Source organism: Suillus discolor, assembly GCF_016758755.1.
Source record: "Suillus discolor strain FC423 chromosome Unknown F5147scaffold_19, whole genome shotgun sequence".
NCBI lineage: Eukaryota > Fungi > Basidiomycota > Agaricomycetes > Boletales > Suillaceae > Suillus > Suillus discolor.
The window spans coordinates 589,815-610,991 of NW_024541266.1; the positions used below are offsets into that span (position 1 = coordinate 589,815).

General features: G+C 47.4%; 10 protein-coding genes across 10 annotated transcripts; 5 read left to right on the plus strand and 5 right to left on the minus strand.

Annotated features, from left to right (window-relative positions):
* Positions 1 to 131: 131 nt before the first annotated feature.
* On the minus strand, positions 132 to 1,296 carry F5147DRAFT_688337 (uncharacterized protein). The gene is made up of 5 exons (XM_041436908.1): positions 942 to 1,296; positions 774 to 896; positions 512 to 727; positions 343 to 459; positions 132 to 286 (listed from the first exon to the last, which is right to left on the minus strand). Exons 1-5 carry the CDS (start codon positions 1,260 to 1,262, stop codon positions 257 to 259), a joined length of 807 nt encoding a protein of 268 aa, XP_041294479.1. The 5' UTR covers positions 1,263 to 1,296; the 3' UTR covers positions 132 to 256.
* A 73-nt stretch (positions 1,297 to 1,369) lies between these two features.
* F5147DRAFT_688340 (uncharacterized protein) lies at positions 1,370 to 2,630 on the plus strand. Its single transcript, XM_041436909.1, has 4 exons — positions 1,370 to 1,657; positions 1,714 to 1,786; positions 1,842 to 1,959; positions 2,016 to 2,630. Exons 1-4 carry the CDS (start codon positions 1,396 to 1,398, stop codon positions 2,433 to 2,435), a joined length of 873 nt encoding a protein of 290 aa, XP_041294480.1. The 5' UTR covers positions 1,370 to 1,395; the 3' UTR covers positions 2,436 to 2,630.
* A 6-nt stretch (positions 2,631 to 2,636) lies between these two features.
* On the plus strand, positions 2,637 to 4,194 carry F5147DRAFT_688341 (membrane bound O-acyl transferase family-domain-containing protein). Its single transcript, XM_041436910.1, has 3 exons — positions 2,637 to 2,695; positions 2,749 to 2,998; positions 3,059 to 4,194. Exons 2-3 carry the CDS (start codon positions 2,750 to 2,752, stop codon positions 4,061 to 4,063), a joined length of 1,254 nt encoding a protein of 417 aa, XP_041294481.1. The 5' UTR covers positions 2,637 to 2,695; position 2,749; the 3' UTR covers positions 4,064 to 4,194.
* A 445-nt stretch (positions 4,195 to 4,639) lies between these two features.
* On the plus strand, positions 4,640 to 7,696 carry F5147DRAFT_688344 (uncharacterized protein). Its single transcript, XM_041436911.1, has 11 exons — positions 4,640 to 5,118; positions 5,194 to 5,604; positions 5,655 to 5,698; positions 5,754 to 5,913; positions 5,963 to 6,200; positions 6,254 to 6,457; positions 6,513 to 6,638; positions 6,692 to 6,844; positions 6,898 to 7,017; positions 7,072 to 7,207; positions 7,269 to 7,696. Exons 1-11 carry the CDS (start codon positions 4,683 to 4,685, stop codon positions 7,482 to 7,484), a joined length of 2,244 nt encoding a protein of 747 aa, XP_041294482.1. The 5' UTR covers positions 4,640 to 4,682; the 3' UTR covers positions 7,485 to 7,696.
* A 1,097-nt stretch (positions 7,697 to 8,793) lies between these two features.
* On the plus strand, positions 8,794 to 12,020 carry F5147DRAFT_688350 (glycosyl transferase family 41-domain-containing protein). The gene is made up of 15 exons (XM_041436912.1): positions 8,794 to 9,104; positions 9,162 to 9,282; positions 9,328 to 9,749; positions 9,805 to 9,971; positions 10,023 to 10,228; positions 10,277 to 10,384; positions 10,444 to 10,612; positions 10,662 to 10,686; positions 10,740 to 10,894; positions 10,944 to 10,974; positions 11,035 to 11,043; positions 11,098 to 11,106; positions 11,160 to 11,378; positions 11,428 to 11,453; positions 11,508 to 12,020. The coding sequence occupies exons 1-15, from the start codon at positions 9,012 to 9,014 to the stop codon at positions 11,920 to 11,922; spliced, it is 2,175 nt and encodes a 724-aa protein (XP_041294483.1). The 5' UTR covers positions 8,794 to 9,011; the 3' UTR covers positions 11,923 to 12,020.
* Positions 12,021 to 12,113: 93 nt separating this feature from the next.
* On the minus strand, positions 12,114 to 12,696 carry F5147DRAFT_794842 (uncharacterized protein; the record flags this gene model as incomplete). Its single annotated transcript, XM_041443149.1, has 1 exon — positions 12,114 to 12,696. One exon carries the CDS (start codon positions 12,694 to 12,696, stop codon positions 12,289 to 12,291), a length of 408 nt encoding a protein of 135 aa, XP_041294484.1. The 3' UTR covers positions 12,114 to 12,288.
* Positions 12,697 to 12,787: 91 nt separating this feature from the next.
* F5147DRAFT_688360 (P-loop containing nucleoside triphosphate hydrolase protein) lies at positions 12,788 to 14,622 on the minus strand. Its single transcript, XM_041436913.1, has 6 exons — positions 14,143 to 14,622; positions 13,957 to 14,085; positions 13,812 to 13,907; positions 13,590 to 13,754; positions 13,347 to 13,544; positions 12,788 to 13,295 (listed from the first exon to the last, which is right to left on the minus strand). Exons 1-6 carry the CDS (start codon positions 14,497 to 14,499, stop codon positions 13,230 to 13,232), a joined length of 1,011 nt encoding a protein of 336 aa, XP_041294485.1. The 5' UTR covers positions 14,500 to 14,622; the 3' UTR covers positions 12,788 to 13,229.
* Positions 14,623 to 14,733: 111 nt separating this feature from the next.
* On the plus strand, positions 14,734 to 15,301 carry F5147DRAFT_574360 (surfeit locus protein 5 subunit 22 of mediator complex-domain-containing protein; the record flags this gene model as incomplete). Its single annotated transcript, XM_041431215.1, has 3 exons — positions 14,734 to 14,940; positions 14,988 to 15,056; positions 15,110 to 15,301. 3 exons carry the CDS (start codon positions 14,734 to 14,736, stop codon positions 15,299 to 15,301), a joined length of 468 nt encoding a protein of 155 aa, XP_041294486.1.
* A 901-nt stretch (positions 15,302 to 16,202) lies between these two features.
* Positions 16,203 to 18,931, minus strand: F5147DRAFT_610653 (FAD binding domain-containing protein). Its single transcript, XM_041432426.1, has 12 exons — positions 18,453 to 18,931; positions 18,280 to 18,399; positions 18,063 to 18,221; positions 17,811 to 18,012; positions 17,651 to 17,757; positions 17,562 to 17,596; positions 17,340 to 17,516; positions 17,232 to 17,287; positions 17,169 to 17,178; positions 17,094 to 17,118; positions 17,017 to 17,043; positions 16,203 to 16,963 (listed from the first exon to the last, which is right to left on the minus strand). Exons 1-12 carry the CDS (start codon positions 18,480 to 18,482, stop codon positions 16,271 to 16,273), a joined length of 1,641 nt encoding a protein of 546 aa, XP_041294487.1. The 5' UTR covers positions 18,483 to 18,931; the 3' UTR covers positions 16,203 to 16,270.
* Positions 18,932 to 18,947: 16 nt separating this feature from the next.
* F5147DRAFT_688377 (uncharacterized protein) lies at positions 18,948 to 20,367 on the minus strand. Its single transcript, XM_041436914.1, has 3 exons — positions 19,979 to 20,367; positions 19,640 to 19,921; positions 18,948 to 19,584 (listed from the first exon to the last, which is right to left on the minus strand). Exons 1-3 carry the CDS (start codon positions 20,090 to 20,092, stop codon positions 19,054 to 19,056), a joined length of 927 nt encoding a protein of 308 aa, XP_041294488.1. The 5' UTR covers positions 20,093 to 20,367; the 3' UTR covers positions 18,948 to 19,053.
* Positions 20,368 to 21,177: the final 810 nt, after the last annotated feature.

Consider the following 21,177-nt stretch of genomic DNA (forward strand, 5'->3'; position numbering starts at 1 on the left):
CGGAAGCGCCCTCAGGCCTCGATACCGATGCACTCAGGGGGCTAGCATGGGAGAGCAAACAGCTGCCGGCCTGGAGGAGAACACACAACACTTCGCAGAGCTATCTATACTGCCTGAGCTTGCCGCTGGGAATTAATCGACAATCGAGAGGAGTATCCGCGAGTTGAAATGAGGAAGTTTCCAAGCACTGCAAGAGCTATAAGAAGACATGATATTTCCTAGCTAGATGAAACACCGAGGTACATGTCAATTTAGATTATGACGCCACTGTTTTCAGCTTCTTTTTCTGTACGACACAAGGGAGTAAGCCATGGCTATTTGCATGCTGAGAAAAGGGCCTACATAGCTGACAGCGTCGAAATCATATTTAATGCCAACTTCGGCCAGCTTTCGCTTCCTCTCGTTTTCCCTTTGAATCAGACGCTTCTCGGATTTTCGCATGCTTTCTTGGGTTCGTGGCTACCAACAATAGGACTGAGTCATGTCGTTAGTAAACTTTCATTCGACGGACCTTGTTATGTTCTTTCCGCACATTCTGATCTCTTGGGATGGCCTTCCACTTTTTATTTGCACCTACCCACAACTCGGGGTGCACCTTCTCCTTGGGTATTATCTTGCACTTAAGTATATGGCCCATCAACAAATAGTTATCCATTGTCTCTGCGACAATTTGCGCGACGGACGCCGAGTCGAACTCGACAAAACCGTAGTGTTTTGATCTGCCAGTCTGATTCACCGTCAGATTATGCTAACCACCACGACAATTTGAGTACCTTTTTGTTCCGTGAGATACGCAATCTTGTTACATCCCCGAATTGAGAGAGATATCCTTTCAACTGATCTTCGTAGAACCCATGTGGTAGGCAACCCATGTATATCACACCCCGGTCTTGAGTCTATTCCACTGTAAGATATAACTAATAGCTGGTCGATACACTCACTGGATGCCGTTTCGCTTTCTCAAGTTTCCTCTTTACTGTTGCATCATCCTTGGCGACAGTAGGTAGTCGCCCGATATCAACCTCTTCGTCAGCCACTGCATCATCGTCGGATGAATCATCCTCGTCTGTTGAGAAACCATAAAGATGTTCATCGTCCTCGGCATCCGAGTCTTCACTTTTTTCTGAAATAACTTCAGGCTCCTTCGCAGGTTTCGGTATTGGCTTCGGCTTGGAAATTAGATCAGCAGAAAACGATGTTCGTTTTCCAGGATTTGAAATCGACGATTTTGAAGCCGACTTGAGCGACGATTTTGGGGCCATGTCGATGATTTTTCGAGTATAGTTCAAGTGCCGGTGACCTAGCTATGATTACTATATATATTAGTAGATTAGTCCTCTTCAGAGGCTTTTGGACAACAAACCACAACAACTTGTCTGAGACTTCAATGATCCCATGAAGTTCGCTAATCCGCACCTCCAAGGTCAAGAGTTTGAGCTTGTGTCTCGAGCACAGCTTAGGTCTGATGTAGACCCCTTTATTGATGCGGACGATACATCTGATGTTGAGGTCACGACCTCGAAGCGCAAGCTGTATGAGCTCCTCTTCTCAGAATTTGAGCAGTATCTATCAACAACTCCTAGTCATCCTCGTAGGAAGAAAAAGCGATGTAATGGGAACGAGCTAACACCACCGGACGTACGGGATGGTCTAATATGTATGTATCCAAACTGAAACGTGTAAGACATGCTTCATAACGGCTCATCTATACAGCGTTTCGTCTGCTTTCCAGTACAGCACCTCCAAGGATCATATCAATTATCCCGAAACCTCCACCCAGGCCAAAGTACTTTATTTCACATTGAATTTTTCCTCCACTCATGATTCTCCTTCGTCTGAAGAACAAGACCCCCTGATTGCGAAGACAATCCTATCCAAGCTGACGAACGGATGAGACGCGCCCAGTCTGTAGCCGTAGACTTTGCACGGCCAGACGTGCCGTCGCAAAAGCACCTCAATGTGCGTAATATGCAGTATCCACAAATTTTGGCGTTGTAGAAAATCATCCCATCCAGCCATTTGTACAAGACAACCAGAAAGTCATTCGCATGAAAGGCAATTTACCAATTCCTCACCCTGCAGTGATGGTCACCGAAAGTCATCGACACAGAACAGTGCGTAGGCAGGCAATTGGACCAACAATAACTGGTGCCGTCGACTCCCCGCATTCATTGCGGGCAACCTGCATTGTTTTCCCTACTGCTTTCCCTGAGGATTTGCAACCCCATCGCAAGACACACGCCAAAGCAGTTAAGAAGAAGCGGTCTTACGAACGCCCGCCTCCTGCTTATTGGAGGCCAGATTCTAATCAACAAGGACAATGCGCGGGCTATGGATTGGGCTATCCAGGAAGTTGGAGTGTTCGTTACGAGGGCGATCCGAGGAAACGATGGTATGTGAGAGATACAATGCGGAAAGCGACTGTCATCACGTAGAGCTTCTTTGTTGCCATTGAGCGTGATTATTCTTCGAATCACATTCATGGACGTTTACTTTGTGAGTTGGAACTTTACTTAGATTGAGGCAGCTTTGAGTTCAATTGAGGCACCTTGAAGTGGTAGTCTTATAGACCTTATCTCCATTTGTCTAGTATGGTTCTAAACTCTAATGATGCCGTAGCAACGTTCGTGCACTGCACCGAACGAAGTTTGTCTTATCGGATTGTACAGTTCATCAATTGGACATACATTACAGGGTATACTGCATTTCCCATGTTCATAGTAGTTCCTCACTGACAAAAGCTCTCAGCATGGCCAGCATCAGTAGACTGCTTGTACCCCAGGAGAGAGTTTCGTTGTCGGTATCAACTCTTTCAACATGTTTCTTGCCGGCCTTTGTATCGTACCTTGCAATGGGCGTGCTGGTTCAACGAAAACGCACTGCAACAATCCGCTTTGCGCTTCTTCCAGTTATATTGCTGTGTGCATATCGAGCTGGCTCATCACTCGACTTTTCTTTCGGCACTCCCAACTACCGTTTTCTCAATCAAGGCTTAGTTGTGAGTGTACCGAATAACATATCACGAGGAGCTTTGTCTCATCCAAGTATTACAACTCAGCTTGCCACATTCACCCTTTCGATGCGATCGACTGCTTGGGCTTTCGCAAAAAAACCATACAAACGAATGACTTTGCAACCAAACAAAAATTTCCACGGTGATACCATGTCAGGCAACACAAGCAACCAGTTTACCAATATTGAGAATACCCCACTATATATCGCCATCTGGAACGTATGGGATCTATCAGTTAACCTTCGCGGGATTGGGTGGGATTGGGCGGAAGGCTTACGCATTCCAGAGAGCAGTCTTGGAACAAAGTCAACATTAGAGTTCCTGCTCATCACTCTCGCGAAGCTACTGTTCTATGCGCTCGCATTTGATGCTACCTCTGGAGCTACTCGCGATTTTTCGCCAGAAACATTTGGATCAATTGAAGGGGGCACAATATTTGACCCATCGCTGCCGCCTCTCAGTCGCTATACCCGGTCTACTATCATTACGATCCTCTCTGGTTGGACAGCATATTTTGTGATTGAATCGGTGTATCAGATACATGCTATTGAGTTCGTCTTGTTATTCAGACAAGCACCGTCTCAATGGCCGCCCTTGTTTGATGCTCCATGGCTTTCGACATCGCTGACCAATTTTTGGGGTCACAAGTGGCATCAATTGTTCCGGGAGTGCTTCATATCAGTCGGTGCTCGACCATTGTCATACCTACTTGGTCGCACTGGAGGGGTCGTGGGCGCATTCCTCGTCTCAGGCGCTCTGCACTATCTTGGATTGAAGGCAATGGAACGAGGTGGTCACCCTGTTGCTGTGTTTGGGTTCTTCATCATGCAGGCCATCGGCCTTATTCTTGAAGGCATATGGAAGAAACGTACGGGCTTACGTGTCGATGGATTTTTGGGCTTGTTGTGGACTTGGCTCTGGGTGGTCTTTTGGGCCAACTTCATGGTTGATGCATGGGGGAGAGTTGGTTTAGTCGGATCCAAGTTCTTCCCCGATGACTACAGACCAACAGTCTTACTTGTTCACTTGTTGGAACGTTATTTTATGTAATGCAGAAGCAATCGACGAGGCGCCTATAAACAGAGCAGACATCAATATTGATGCGCCGGCCGGATCTCCATTACTTTCAGACTTCTGACATTGCCTCCAGCTGCTGCCCCATCGTATTTGTCCAAGATTTGTGCGAATACCTCGGATGCGCGGCTCATATGCAAAATTCGGGAGATGCCTGCGTGTCAAGTGCGATGAAACGAGCGTTAGCTAGTCTCGTGTAGGGGAAGTTCACCGAGGAGCTCGCGAGGGTGTATTACAGTATCGGATCCACGGCCTGCCCCCAACCTTGACTACGTACTCGTTTTCTCGCTGATCAATGAGGCATTGCGGGGATGAAAGAATGCAGGCTCACCTCCGTCTGTCTGAGGTAAGTATACTACTTTCAGTTTGTCGAAAACATTGTAAATAGCGTGTTCAAGCTCAAGCATGGTGTCGTTGCAACTTGCAAGAAGGTTCGTCTACAAGCCTTTCTATATTCCGAATTTTTGCTTCGGACATTCTTGAGTAAGTAATACAGTAATAATACCAAATGATATTCCTTTCTTACGTAATTCTACCTTGCTGATGGTTGCCGAAGCCCTTTCGAACTTGAAGGCGAAGTAATATTGACTGTAACATGACCTCGACGCCCCCGCCAGCTGGTGCTTTTGTCGTCCCGCCAATACCTCGTCTTCCATCGACAGCAAGTTCGCGTAATCGAGTTTCAATAGGATCATCCTTCTCGTTTGGCCCGCAACCAATCATTTCCTCATTTTCTGCGGCGGATATGAGTGGCTCAGGTCGACCCCTTGCGCTTGATCCAAATCGTTCTATGCTTCCAAGCTCGCCAAAATCCTCGCTTCGGAGATACCGGCGAGCGAAAGAGAGCATAGGCCGTCATCCCCTTGCAAATGATTCCATGGATGTTTTTCAGGACACTGAGATGGAATCTGACAATGACGATGGCGAGTGGGGGATGATTGACCGCATGAGGCTGTGGCGGCACGATGCTTTGATGCAGCATCTGTATGAAACTGCCGCCTTCTGGGGAGACAAGATACTGTCATGGACCAGTAAGTCACGCTGCCTTGATGATTGTTATTGCTCTGGCTGTTCTTTTTTATTGATATATCTTCTGTGACGTGCAGATGACGCAAATGACGCGTTTTGGCTAGCTCAGACTTACTTCATGACCCATCAGTACGCGCGTGCTGAGAGACTCTTGACTAGGCCCTTTCCTGCTATGACACCAAAAGTGCAGAGTGCACCCTTGAATGGCCTTGAACACAGGCTAGTAGACGATCTTCAAATGGGTAGTTTGACTGCAGACACAAAAGGCAAAGGGAAGGAGGGGCACTTTGACACAAGTATAATGCCTCAATTGCCAATGGGTGACGCTGGCATGATGCAAATTCCTGAAGAGTTACAGGATTCCGTATCAAGACTTGTGGACATGAGTGTAGCATGCAGATATCTTGCTGCACAGTGCCAAGTACGGCAAGGGAATTGGACAGACGCGACAGAGATGCTCGGTGAAGCGAATCCATTCCGTCATTCAGGTTGATATCAATCATGTACGACTGCTACCATCCACTAACAGATCATTCAGCAAGGAGTGGGCCTGCCGTGCCGAATGTTGATGGTGGCATCAAGGTAAGCGGACATACATTTCTAACCACAGCATTTGAACCTTTGCTTGGTTGTGTAGGTCGAAGCTTCCATGTGCCATTTGCGTGGCATACTTATGCTTAAGCTGAACCGTGGAGACCAAGCAAAGCTTTGCTTCATGGAGGCATTAACTTTGGACGTCAAATGTTATGATGCATTCGACCAACTAGTCAGTGGTGAAATGATGACTCCGGACGAAGGTTAGGTCACAAGTATCATTGCTCATTTCCTGGTATTTGACTGCCATAGAATGGGAGTTTATCCAGGGTCTCGCTTACAGGGAACAAACGCAAGACGATGCCGATTTTGTGCAGCTCATATACACTTCTCAGTTGCGGAAGTATAAACATGCAGAAGAGCATGCCCTGACCCGGAGACGTCTTGTCGAGGAATTTGGACTTTCTGACAATCCCGATGTGTTATTCAGTTTTGCTGATGCACTCTATGCTCAATTCCGCTGGGCCGATTGTTATACTATCACGACAAGGTTAGAACGCCTGTCAAAAGGAGTTTCAATTCATCTCAGATGTCTCTTCACAGGATATTGGGGCTGGTTTCTATTCATGATCCTACCATGCCACTGCACATTGCCTGCATGTACCATCTTAACCATCTTCACTCAAAACTCTTTATTCTAGCACATGAACTTGTGGAGCGGGAACCTGAGAACCCTATTAGCTGGTATGCAGTTGGAGTTTGGTATCTTGCGTCTGGGAAATGGCCACAAGCCCGACAGTACTTCAGGTGAGTCTATTAGATCTTCTTTCTTCGCATGCTTGTGAAGCATCCACATCCACAGTAAAACATCACTTATGGATCCACGATTTGGGCCTGCATGGATCGCGTTTGCCCACACGTTTGCGATGGAAGGCGAGCATGACCATGCTGTCACTGCGTATTCGACCTGCGCTCGCATGTTCACAGGGTGAGGTTGTTCTCGATCAGCTGAATTGTGATAGGCGTGCTGAAGAAGCTCAGTTCCCATTTACCATTGCTATTTGTGGGCATGGAGCAAATTATGCTGTCCAATCATTTGTTAGCCGATGAAGCGTTGAACGCTGCTTACGCCGCATGTGATGGAGACCCTCTTCTTATCAATGAATTGGGAGTTATGGCGTTCACGCACGGAGAGTGAGCCCAACGCTGAGCCAATCTTCTGAGGCTCATGCTGATTGAATCAGCAGCTACCAGCGAGCAGCGGATCTTTTCAAACGTTCGCTCGAACTTGCTCAAGTGACGCAAAGCTCCCAGATGTCATGGACGACAACATACCTCAATCTCGGAACTTGCTATAGAAAGTTGAGGTCAGTTTAGTTTAGGTTGCTCGAAAGCGTGCATGACTGACGTGCTTGTCCCAGGAATTATGAGATGGCCAAGACAAACTATCAGCATGTGTTAGAAATTGAACCCCAACATCCTCAGGGTCTTGGTTATCTGGCCATGGTGTATCATCTCCTCGGAGAAATAGATAAGGCAATCATCAAATATCACGAGGTATGCTGCAACCTTTGGCGTGGTTTGTTCCTTAGGTCCACCCCTAACGTCCATCACGAAGGCACTAAGCATTGATCCCATAAACGGGCACTTAATTGAACTGCTGAACCTCGCATTGGAGTCTGACCTTTGTTGTGGTTCGTTGGAGAAAGTTTACCCCGGTGGCGAGGAAGCTTTTCGGGCTATGATGGTCTCTCTGAAGACCAAGGTCCTAGATGCCTCCAAAAAGCCCAAAGTGGATAAACCAGGTGCAGATGTGGCAATGAGTGTAGGTTGATGAGGGGAGACGATGTGTCGTTGTAGGTCAGTCTCCACTCCCACGCTGTCTTTGGCATACATGCAGTCCCAAAACGCGATTCCTCGAAATGGTGGGGATCTCCTGCCAAAGAAAGTAATGCTTCCAGCCTAGCAGTGTACCTGTTTCTTCCATCATTCGTCTGAATATACAGATACCTTTTGATGCCGAAATGCCGATGCTTCGTTCTCCACAGTCTCCCACAGCGGACAATACGTCGAACCATAAGAAAAACATCGGGGTGCAAGCCTTACGCAAGATGCACAGCTGTAATATGACCCTCTTTCGGATTGGGCAAAAATGACCCGATGACGCGGTGATGAACTCTGCACCACGGGCGTCTTTGGGTGAGACGCAACTTGACCACCTTCTCCAACGATGAGGTCTATAAACCATAACGCCGCTAGTAACGACATCTTTGCATGCCTACAGAATGATACCCCGGACTGGGATTTCTTGGTATGTTGCCAGTATAATTCTTGATTCTTTGTTTAAATGGGCTAGCAGGACGCCCTTTTATCTGAACTCATGATATCACCGACATTATCAGAGCAAGCATTGCTGTTTTACCGTGAATTATGTACCCATTTGAAAGCAGCAAACGATAGACTGCTTGCGTCAATGACTCCTCAGCATGCTCATCGTCTTCTGAACGTCTTCACATCCGTTGCGAACATTCAAGAAAAAGTAGATGGCAACACATCATCCACCCATTATGTGGATGCGATTGAAACGAGTATCCGTCTTTCACCACCGCTGTCTTCGGGAACCACGTTGACATTCCGGGATATCATTCTTGCCAGCTGGTTTGCATCGCTTGCATTTTCCACGCTACCGCCATCACCAGAACCGAATAATATCTTGGATGCAATCCAAGATCGTGCTAGCACCAACCATCTTCCACATTTCGACGACACTAGCTTGGCACTAGTGCATGCAGTCCATCATGCCAGTGACAGCTTCATTAATGCTATGCTGGATCCCATTACCGGAACACTGCCCAATGTCGTGCTTTTTCCAGATCAGGCGCAGATGCTGTCGGTTGTCGTTTTTGCTTCCCCACATACCGCTTCTGATGTATGGGCTGCTCTTCACTCTGGTCAATCGACCTATGAAGTCAAGACTGCAACCTCATCTGCGTTGCTTACCCTTGCACGGCGCATTCAGGAAGGCGCATTGATTGCTGACCTCGGTCTTGATCTTCCGCATTGTTCCAGTGATGCGCTGGTTCTCCTGCTTCACTATCTTGCGCTATCATTGTTTCCGAGTGCCTCTGCTTTCAATGATACTGGTGTTGTCCTGTGCGGCATGAGTAGCAATGCGGCTTCAAATACGCCACGAGTCACTTCTGGAAGGGATGTTGCCCGCCTTTATTACGAGAAAGGGCTGCAAATTGATCCCACGCATCCCCATTTACTTTCGAATTTCGGCTCGCTGCTGAAAGACGCGGGTCACAATGCCTGTGCAGTTGGGTGAGTTGTACCAACATTTGTGAAGACTTACATATACATGAAAAATGAAAGGGTTTTCAACCACGCTCTGCAACTACACCCTGAATTGGACATTGCACTGGTCAACATGGCAAATACCCTGAAAGATATGGTAAGCATTTCTTGCTTCTCATGCGAGCTGCTGTATCCAAACATCTTGGTTTCGCAGGACCGTCCTGCAGATGCGATTCCTTATTACCTTAAGGCTGTAACCATAAATGCAGGCCTGGTCGATGCCTACTGTGGATTGAGCATGTCTATGAACGCAGTCTGTAACTGGACAGCGCGAGGTAATGTGCGACCTTTTGCACTAATATAAGCTCAACATTCCACAGATCATTGGTTGACAAACACAATAGTGATATGTGAAGAGAACCTTTCGGAGCTTCATCATCAGAACATCGGCATCCTCGGTGAGAGGAGTGTTGATGACTGGCTTCTCAATGTAGCCTTAACTACATCAAGACCTCAATGCGACCACAGCTTGAGAAGATGGGTTCACCGATTTTGCCTTTTCACAGATGTTTCTGATGGACGACAACCTCTCCTCAACGAAGGGAGTTTCCTTATACGCCTTATCGACTGGTACCGGACTAGGATGCAACACCGACGTTACGTCGAAACTTACGGAGAGACACTCTACAGCGAAGAGGTGTCATATTCACAACTAAGGGCAGCTCCTACTGCGAAGCCGTTTGGCTTTGTCCTTTCCTTGGCGTCCTTACAAAAAGTTCCAACTGTACTCCCTTTTCATACTGTATGTCAAGTCCACGTCGATGTCTTTCTATTTTTAGCTTATATCCCCCGATAAGTTCACGCTTCCACTGCCTAGCCGCACCATTCGACGCATCGCACACAGAAATGCCCTTCGTGTGTCACATAATATAATGACGCAGATATCACCAGACAGAGTGCCATTACTGCCACGGCCTCCGTGGAAACGGCGTATTAACGTCGGTTATGTGTCCAGCGACTTCAGGTACAACTAGCTGACGCTTTGTTTCTCGCGCTAATGCTGACAATAGCATAGTGACCATCCCTTAAGTCATTTGATGAAGTCGGTTTTCCAGCTGCACGACCAGGATCGGTTCTGCATCTTCCTATATGCGACGAGCCCGTCAGATGGGTCAATCTTCCGACAGTACTTTGAGCAGGGCGATTTCAACTTTCTCGATGTCTCTTCGTGGTCAAGTGTAGACATAGTTAACAGGATTGAAGAGGATCATATACATATCCGTGCGTCGCATACCTCCTTCAGGACGTGTCATTGATGCAATAGCATAGTTGTCGACTTGGGCGGTTATACCAGAGGAGCGAGGAACGAGATCTTCGCTGCAAGGCCAAGTCCCGTTCAGATCTCGTTGATGGGTTATGCTGGAACATTGGCGGCCAGTGGGTTTTTACCCCATATAGTCCTGACCATTGCCACCCTGACCTGTCATGTTGCTCAGGCTGGTGCGACTATCTCGTCTGTGATAGTATCACATGTCCTGTCGACCTATTTGCACGGGTTCGAGCATATCGAAAACGAAGCCTAAATTATTGCTGCCAGCACAGTGATTTTGGGGTTCCAGTAGGAGAGGAGGGTGATCCAGAATCATCCTCTCCCCATTGGATCTAGTATGTTCTTCTAGACATTTACTTCAGATCGAGGCTAATATGAATTTAGCACGGAGTGTCCAATATATATGCCAGTAGGTTCTTTTACTGCTGCCTGGGCATCTTTAGCTTTGAACCCTTTCGTTAGCATACATATTTTGTCACCGACCACAGGCAGTCTTATCGACATGGCGCAAATCTTTCTGTGGAGGAGCGTGCGCAGATGCCAGCGGAAAAGCTATGGAATGATGAAATCAAGTGTAGAGCAGATCTTAGACGAGCCCTGTTTCCTGATTTACCCTTGTAGGTGCCGCTACCGCGTTCTTACAGCCCATTTTGATTCTTGTTCTAGGAATGCTATCATTTTTGCCAATTTCAATCAAGTACGAGTCCTTTCGCTGTTGTTCACTTGCTGTTGTTGATTTTGTCTTTGAACCACAAAGTTGTATAAGGTTTGGACTGCAATTTTATTATACGTGAACAACTGACAAACAGCGACCAAACAGATCGACCCCGTGAGTCTCTGGCAGTACTTAATGTCGTCAACCGGTCGCTGAGTTCGTGTCAGAACATATTTGCAACTTGGCTTCGTATTCTAGCCCGGGTTCCACGTAGCATTCTTTGGTTACTGCGATTTCCCACTGCTGGAGAAGCCCATCTGATCCAAACTGCCAAGGAGTGGGCAGGCGACGAGATAACATCACGTATCAGGTTCACGGATGTTGCTGAAAAAGACTATCACATCTACCGATGCCGAGTTCCTGATCTATTTCTGGACACGTCAGAAGTAAGTCTTTGACGATCAGTGCCCCTGCACAAGCTGACTTGTTTATTAGTGCAGCGCGCACACTGTAGCAGCCGAGTAAGTGGTTGCATTCACATGCCACAAGGTTGAAATTGACTGTATATTATCCAGCGTGCTCTGGGCCGGCACACCGATACTTGCTTGTGCCTGGCCTAGTCATCGACACAAGATGTCTTCTAGGGTCGCTGCGAGCTTGGCCAGTGCTACGGGGTTTGGCGAGTACATGGTGGTATCCAGTAGGGATGAATATGAAGAACGCGCGGTGGCCCTAGGGAATAGCATATGTTACACTGTGCAACCCAATGGCGATGGGGAAATAAGTGGGGACCTGCTTGACCTGCGACGGCGTCTTTTCTTAAACAGAGATACTATGCCCTTATTCGACACGGAGCGATGGACAAGGAACTTGGAGAAGGCGTATTGGATGGCTTGGAGGCGGTGGGTGGATGGCTCTATGTTTAGGATGAGTGACGATGGTTGTATCTGGGTCAAGGACGATATCGATGTTCCCATCCGCATGGACTGATGAGATACCCCACCCGTGTAATGAATCACTCACGTACTCGATGTGCGCTCGATAAATGTTATGTAGTATGTTGGTGCACGAATGCACGTGACTAGTAAGGACACTCCTCAGACGGCCTAAGAAACTTGACGTAGACATCGGTGAGAGGTATGTATGTCCTCACATGAAGCCCCGTTTCAAATAACAAACGAGGGCGATTCGTTGATGCAAGTTCGACATTATTGGCCACGATACGTACATGGCGAGAAGATTGTAGTACATCTAGTACAATATTTGCCGTATCTCTCTCCTCATTTCTTCCTCCAACTAAGCATAGCGTATCTTGACGTTTTTTGACGCGTGACAGTGCAGTATATAGATGACCATCTAGAACTGGTTCTCGAGATTGTCAAGCAGTTGGTTTCGTGGCGAGAGAAATGTGCGGTCAAGGCACACGCAAGCATCCGCTAGTATGTGCGACGGGGACAGAAAAGCTCGCGCTTCGTCGATCTCTGTTGTTTTATTTAACAGCGGAAGGCTTTGGCGATTGCCTGTGGTGTCTTCGCCAATGTTGTCAACGAACGTAGTGAATTGAGGATTTGCGGCGGTGCGTACGGGGGTGTGCAATGAAAGTACCCGCATTTTGCGCCACACAGCAACCACTAAGTCACTGTCAGGGAGAGCAATGTCGAGTCTAATCGTATCAGTCGCCATAGTGCTGGAAGACAAAAGGATGGCAAGGAAATCTGAGACAGTGGCAAGAAGATCAGAGCGTGCGTCAGCGCTGCACAGCATGACGGGGAGACATAATTGACACCGAGCCGACGGTATCTCGTGCTTATATATGTTAGATACGCTTTGGATTACCATCGTTTATTAGCCTCAAATGTGCGAATGGGGATGAAGGGAGACTGACCTTGTAAGGGTCCTTGGGATGAACGTAAACTCGCTCATCCTCTTCAAACCACACATCAAAGCAGCTGAGAACTCGATCTTGAATAACCCAACCAAATCCTTGGTGTTGCTCACTTGATCTATGAACTCAGTCACAGCGTTTCTTACTTTGCATTCATCGCCGACCAAGTCATACAACTTCGTTCCACACTCTCTGCGATCTGTCCAGGTCGGAAAAGAAATAGGTGGGGTAATAAGGTTTCTCCCAGGTATATATGTATTGGATTGTCAGTGAGTGCTCATAATGAGCGGAAAAATGTGCGCTATAGCTGCTTCACAACGACACGTAATCTGCTTTTATGAATTATGTTTGTCGGCGAGCCACTGGGTCAAACCGTGTATTATGCCAAGAAATGACCTGCAAGAGGGGATAGCTACAAATCTGATGTCGAGGATAAGACGCCATAGCGAATTTGGAAGGTGCACCAAGTCTTTGATCTCTGTAATTCGAATTAAATATCACACGAAGAAAAAACTACTCAGTAACTCACTGTTGCCCTCGAACGGAATACTTCCGCTACGTGCACCGAAAACGGGCCCTCAGGATCAGGTATATCTTTCATCCTCGATAACCAGAGGGTGCAATCTGTCATAAATGTAAATGAAGGGCCCAAAGCAGGTTTTCTGATTGTTGATGCAAATGCAGAACTCTGATTGAATGGTGCAGCTGTTGATGTTCCGTTGATCACCTAGATAAAATAAGAAGCAGGTGCGAATTCGTGTAACAACCTCACCATGATAGTGATCCCGAAAGTCCGAGCAAGCTCGCGTAATCGGCGCATAAACGTTGTCATCATGGCATGTCCTTGGGAAGATACCGCACTTAGGGACGGTAGTAAAAGTGGGGTTATGGAATCGAGGACTATCCATTGGACTGTTGGTCCAACAATCCTAGAGCTCTGCGATACATAGCATGATTCAGGAACGAATAGGCGCAAAAGGAGATAGAGGCATACAGAAAGTGAAATGCGCAGCGCTTCGAGGACATCGTGCATTGCCTCGATGTTGAAACCCAAGGATACCTGCAATCTCTCTAGCACCTTATCAGATACCTGGCATTCCTTCGTTAGATTCTCATCACGAAATTGACGAAAAATTTACTGCTACATCAAAATGTCGCACTAGCTGAGCAGTCTTCTCTGCAGAGAAGTCGCCGGATGTATCTATCCATAAAGCACAAGAATCTGCATCAGAAAGAAGATGCTGGATCACTACTTGCAGCGCAAGTGCCTGTCATCTTCGTTGTAAATGGAATGCCCCTCAAAAACATACTTTAACTCATCTGACCGTTTTACCCGACCCTTTAGCTCCAGATATTTCAAAAACTCGAGAGCCACCAAAACCACCAACAAGTTCATCTAGTTCCTTGACACCACAGCTGACTTGAGGATGTTTCTCAGATATCCGTGCTGTGCCAGCAAGAAGCTCGTCTCCTCGATATCCAGGGACCGATGCTTGTTCTGCTACTAATTCGGTGAACTTTTGAAGGTCTGAAAGCGTTACGGTCCCGAGTGGTAATCTTTTGATGATGTCCAAGCTGGAACCAAAGAAGATAAGATCGGTGTCTGTTCGGATACCACATGAATGGTCGAGTGCTGCTACCAGTTCTGCAGAGATCAAAGGAACCACTGATGCTAAGCGCATAATGTTAATGACGAGTTAAGAAATGCGAATTGATATGATATCAAAGAACATGGCAGATCAAATACAAGGAAGACTTAGACAGTCGTTTCTTCAAAGATCATAACAGCGCGCAACGTTGTTGATCGCATCAACACACACACAACTTACTTTCGTTCCACAACCTGCCTTTTGGAGCCATTTAAAGATCCTTCACCGGTGCACCATTCAACCCAGTCATTCGGACAACATCAACTGATGGCTGAACCTCCCCAGACTGATGTCTCTCGTCCCTCGGCATTGCCTACAGCCAAGTTGCTTCAGCGTCCCACTTTCAATCAAGCTCTTGTCGATCAGAACTCGGATGAATACCTTGATACCATCGAGGAAGAATGGAACAAGAAGCTAGATGCCGAGGTAGAAGTATTGGTCGATGGTATGGTCGATATCGTTAGTCTGGCATCGGTAAGCGCTATACGTGCCTTCTCGAGCTGTACCTCAACCTCTGTCAGATCGGAGACAAGGACAAGTTTCGAATCGCACAAGAGTCATTTCAGGCCGAATCTCGTGCCGAGTCTATGGTACGAAAACAAAACCTGTCCACTACAGATTGCTCATCATCGAAATGATCCAGGTCCGTGCAGCTAATTCGCTGTTGTCCATAACGCATTCGTTGAAGTTACTGCTTCTCTTGTCCGACGAGGCTCAAATTGCCCACCGTCGGGATGCAGAACTCAAGCACGTACAACAGGAAAAGAATGAAGCTCGCCAGAAAGTCGCCGAGCTTCTCGATAGGTTGATGAATCCAAAAGGCGACCCGTCGTAATGAGACGTCATTCCCTTATCGTCGAATCCACCCCGGCCTTTTTCAGTCATCCTGAGGGAAAGTCCCGATATAAAGCTCACATCTTGCTCAGTCTTCCTCGCGGAGGGTTATTTATACATTTCCGGCACCTCTGTACTGCCACGGGCCCAACTCTTGTCTCCACATCTTTTAGAATGCAGAATGTATCACTCGCATTCAATTGTCGTAGTGCAGTCAGCACTTCCCGGCGATCGAGTTTGGCTGAAAAAAAGCTATCTTTCCTAGGTAGCCGCATGAATACGGCTGTTACTTACGTGGAGCAGTTTCTCAAATCTCCATCTTGGCAGCACATCACCATGTAACTTGCCCAGACGCATCCAAGTAGTTACCCCGATATGAATATCACATCTTCATTTCTGCTGCGCTCTACTCAAATTTCATCTCACTCATAGCCAATTCCCTCTAAAGCACATGTGGAATCCTCCACCAGACATGTAGCGATGTAACGCGGTTGTCAATTTATCAATCCACTCACCACAGCCAAAGCTACGGGAGCCCATGCATTCAACTGTTTACCTGTCACTGCGGATGTTCGCCCGATCATAGAATGAATGCACTCAGTCCTTGGACACAGCAAGTCATCAAGCGAGTATCACAACTTTCAATCAGTCTTTCACGGTACAACAACTTTCTCTACCTATACCATGTGCCAGATCTTACATGATTATCGATCAGTCTCACAGCCATTTACTATCTCTATTACAGGTGACAATTGATGCATGACGAGAATTAACTAATGTTCGCATTGTCTACGTATGAAGAACGACAGGACTCGCACAAAAATCTTGTACATGTTACTGTGTGGTTCTCCGTCACATCACTTTCGTTTTCTCATTTTCAGTTACCAATATGATACACTACGTTGTATGAGGTATACAGGAATAAATTGTACTTCTAAAAGTCGTAAGTAAAGAATGAATATTCGGGCCACTAAGTGTCCACAAATATTTTTGAGAAGTACTTCTTCACGCCTTCCGTACCATGAACTATCGCCCCAATCACTCCGTCCGGCCGTATCACAAACACCCTCGTCTGACCAGCTTCCATGAGGTAAGCCGAATAAGCATGGCCCTCCCGATCAATAAGAACGAGATCAGCAGGAGATGCGACAGACGTTACTGATGCCGATGATGGCAGAACGACTGCCGATCGTACGACACTTTTGTCGTATGTCTCCAGTGAACCCAAGATTGGGGTAGCATCAGCGAGACTCGGCGCAAATACAAGGATTGTGTGGTACCAGGGTCTGTACAAACTAAAAAGCGTCGTCGTACCAGGCGCTGCACGCCCCACCTGCAGCATATTGGGCGCATCAGGTGCCCTGTCCCCGGCCTCCAGGTGCCCCTCGTCAAGCACCCCATAAGCGTTGATTGGCTTCTCCTCGACCGAAGTCACAAATTCATCGAGTACGATGGTGCTGAATCGGCAGTTGATGCCGAGCATGAACAGGATGGGACTTCGTTCGATCTGCGCGCCTTTAGATGCCATCGACTTGTCGAGAATCGAGGTGGTCACGCCGAGCATCTCGGAGATCACAGGCAGACGCTCGGCGCTGTATGTCTCGAGAAGAGATTTGTTGGCGAGCCCTTTCTGGACGAGCGCAAGCTTCCATCCTAGATTGAACTGGTGTAGGGCGCGGTCAGTTGTAACACACATGCTGCATCTACCCGACTCACTGCATCTTGTACGCCTGAATTGAGTCCCTGTTTATAGACAAATGAGCAAGTATTAGCAACAATCGAATCAACCATACCTGACCACCCGTTGGGCTATGGACGCTTGGATGTGTTAGTGGCAGTTCACGAAGAAGCATTCAAAGATAGCATACTGAGCAGCATCTATGACGACATGCATGAGCATAGCCATGCACATCTCGAACAGAACCACATACCGCCTGCAACAAACACTCGACCCTCGCTAAACTTATTCACCATCCGGATATTAGGCCTGGAACGAACAGATGAACGCGCATCAACACAGACAGAAACACAAAACGCACCGGAAGTAGCTCATCCAAACCAACTTGCTGAATGAAATCTCTGTTGGTATTAACGACACGATGGTCTCGAAAACGAGCTTTTCGTTCTCAGCGATCTCAATCAAATCTAGTTCGCGGCCAAAGAGGAAAAATTGCCAGCCGTCATCGCCAATTTCGTCTGCTGGACGCAATGAGAGGCTGCATACAGTCAATATAGATGTCTCCAAGCTCAACGGAACATACCCTCGTTCATTCAAGTTTCCAAATTGGTGCCAATGCTTCAAGACTACATTAGGATAGCTTTCCATGAAATATGTAGAAAACGGACGTACCAGTCTATCGAGGTCAACGCCCATCAAGCAGATATCTCCAGTCACCATCTGGGCATCGTCTCTAGTCTCGCCCAAAAATGTGAGGCCAAGTTGCTTGCGCACGATGCCTGCAAAGCCACTTTCAGTCTCATGCATCCCAATAGAATTAGCTGCGTCTCACCTTTAGCACCATCAGCGCCGATGATCCACTTGGTGTCAAAAGTCTCTGATATGCCATTCTTTGCTAGAACAGCAGTGACGCCCTCATCGGACTGCTCGAACGAGCGGAGTTCGGTGCCCATCTCGACAGAACAAGAGAATTTCTCTAGGTGACGTCGCAGAATCACATCTAGGAGTTGTTGACCCATCGATCTGTGGCCATTCTAAAAACCGAGTCAGCATGAAGGTTTGATCAGGCGACGGTGTTGCACACGAATGGTATTGCTGGAGTAGGTTCGACATGCGGGACCAGCACTACGTCTTTCAGAGTTTCCAACGTCCCGGGCTTGTAAAAACGAATGGGAGGGGCTGGTTTTGCCAAACTAATGACTTCTGTAACGCCCAGGAAGTTGTAGAGTTCGCGGGAACGTGGCTACATAGAGCATGCCTTCAGTGAGACCGGCAGTGTGACAAGTGGATGTGCGACAAACCCATATTCCAGTACCACGCTGTCCGATGCGAGGATGGGGGTCTTTATCGATGATGCGAACTGGGATACCGTTTTTGAGGAGCGTCAACGCTGCTACCAGACCCACTGGCCCAGCACCTACCTAACATGGAATTCAGCTGAGGAGCAAATATGTGTCATAGGCAGGTCACTTACGATTAGCACGGGAGGATGAACAAAATTCATTATGATATAGCAATCACACTGACAGCAGTAGGAGTAATGAGTTCGAATTCCAACAATTTGGAAGGGAAGCAGGTAGTTATAACATGGAGACGGGGCCGATTAGAGCAATCAGAACAATCCGATCTAGAGCTGGCTATGCCGCATCGAGTCAGGAAATTGGTTGCAGACAGGCTGCGGAGCTTGCCTTTTCCCCATAGAGCCGAGCAAGAGCACAGTTTGTTTATCTGACACCATGGTAGAGTCGTCGGAACCGAAAAGGAGAGGTCTGCCACCCGTGATTCATGCTCTATTTCGGAGGCCTGCTTGAGTAATTTAAGATATACATACGTGTAACGTGGGTGCCATGCACCCAGGTGATTGATAAAGAACATGGCAAAGGGAGGCTTGAGAACAGTTAGAGACGACAAAAGAAAGGCAAGTGCCGAGGAAGTTCGGAACGCCTGATATCGACTCTTGAAGCTTGAGGGATGAATGACATTATCACATCGTTGTGTTTTCATGATGAATAGTAGGCAAACTTGGACTGCGCCAGCTGGCATGCGATAATCGTAATACAAAAGTATGTTATATCTTACAACGTCTTCTCACTGGCAATCAGTTCCTCCAGTTTATCGACATGCGTACCGCTAAGTTGTGCAACAGCCATAAGCGGCCGTCGAACGTGAATTTCTCCATATCCGAAATGCTCGGATATCAAGGCCTTCATAGCACCAACTCCTCCAGCCTTGCGTGTTGCCCAATCTCCCTGACCTAGTTGAGCTTGAATTTTCATAGCCTCCTCGATCTTTCCTGCCTGGTAAAGTGCGTACATCTTCATGTGTAGCTTAGGCACGAGGTTCGGCAACGCAGCAATTGCGCCAGCACTTCCAGAGAGGAGTCCTTGTAAGAGGACCTCTGATACACCAGCAAGAGTGCAAAATTCGGAAGGCGGCTTGACAGCAGTGATTCGGTGGAGCTTTCCAATGTTTCCGCAAGATAACTTAGTGCCCACAATATTGGGGTGCTCTGAGAGTGTGAGGATGATATCGGAGTCCAGGTCGATACCAGCAGTGACAGTTGGGAAGTTGTACACCATGTACGGCAAAGGTGAATAATCTGCAACCTACAAGTTCGAGGAAGTCAGGGACTCAGTCCAGTCGATTTAATAGAAGGCTTACTTCACGATGGTAACGGATGATGTTCTCTTTCGTCATATCTCCAGGCCAGACGGAAGGTGTCAACACGAGTACAAAGGCAGCACCAGCATCCTTTGCATCTGCGCAGAGCTTCTTCGTCTCTCGTGCAGATTGGGCACCGCAGCCTGCAATGATAACAACGTTCTGGAAGCCGTTTTCATCCAGCGTCTTTCGAGTAAGGCTGATCGCCTCTTTACGCTCGTCATGTGACAAATGTTGAGCCTCTCCATTGCTTCCCTGCACGACAATACCTGTAACACCTCCCTGAGCGGATCGAAATGTTATTGACTGACATCAGGGAATTATAAGGTTTGTTTGCACCTGAGCGAGCCGCAAAACATGAGACTTTATAGCAGGGACATCAAAGTCCTCGTTCTCTTTGAAGAACAAGACAGCAGGCACGTAAATTCCGGAAGGGGGTACCGCAGCTGGCATGTTGCAAAAACCAATCGATTGGGTTGATAATCGCTGCTCTAGCAGTTATATGGGATCGGGCTCGCGGCATCATCATCGTCACCATCTGGCGGAGCTCCGAGAGCACGGTTGGTGACACGGTCAGCTGGGGAACGGGCCGGTAATGTCAGTCACTGCGGAAACGAGAGAATAGTCAAGCCGGATTAGTGTAGGGACAGAATCCATATGCGGGATATCAACAGATGAGTCGTGTATGTAGGTGTGGAATTAGAACATCAAACTTACGTGGTTATGATCATGCGCGTCAGATCACGTATACTGGCAGCGGGGGGTTACTTGACCCTCCGAATGGAATGACATTTGCTTCCGCTCCTTGACTCAAGGACCTGCCAGATTAAGTGTACTTATTTCGATCAATTTTACCGAAATTTAGTGACCACTTCACAAAATCACAATCGATTTTCTAATCATCTTGAACTTTTCCATCATCTACCACGTTCTTACCATCGTATCCAGATTCCAGGCTTTATAATTGTGATGATCCGGGTTGTTTCTACATCACAGTTTGATGGACGCGATCTGAATGTAGTACGCGTGCAGTGGTAGGGCTACTCTACGCGAGCGATGGGACATTATAGGGCAGGGTTCAACAGATCTATGATATCTGGAAGATTGAAGATGACATGCGAAAATAATCAGGCCTGCGATGTGCGATCTCATTGTGTTCTACCGTTGACTGATCAGCCCAACTGCTTTCCAGGCTAATAGTACTTTATCATGAGTGCTGAGCACTGAGCACTGAAGTACGAGCTGCTGGCTGGTGGGGCACAACGTGACGTGTCATTTAACCCTGACTTATACAACTGTATCGCCACTCTTGTATCTCGTCACAACATCTTGGAATGCATCGTTCGCATCACCTACAAGGAAGACCTCAAGAATCCAGGTCATAAATACTGATACAAAAACTACGCACTCGCCAGCACCGCGGCAGCATCAAACCATATAGTAAGAGACATAGTATGCGAATCCACTGACTCCTCCGAGCCGTGCATGCAGAAACTAACGTAAACAACAGTATCGTACAGGGCATCCAAGACTGCTGC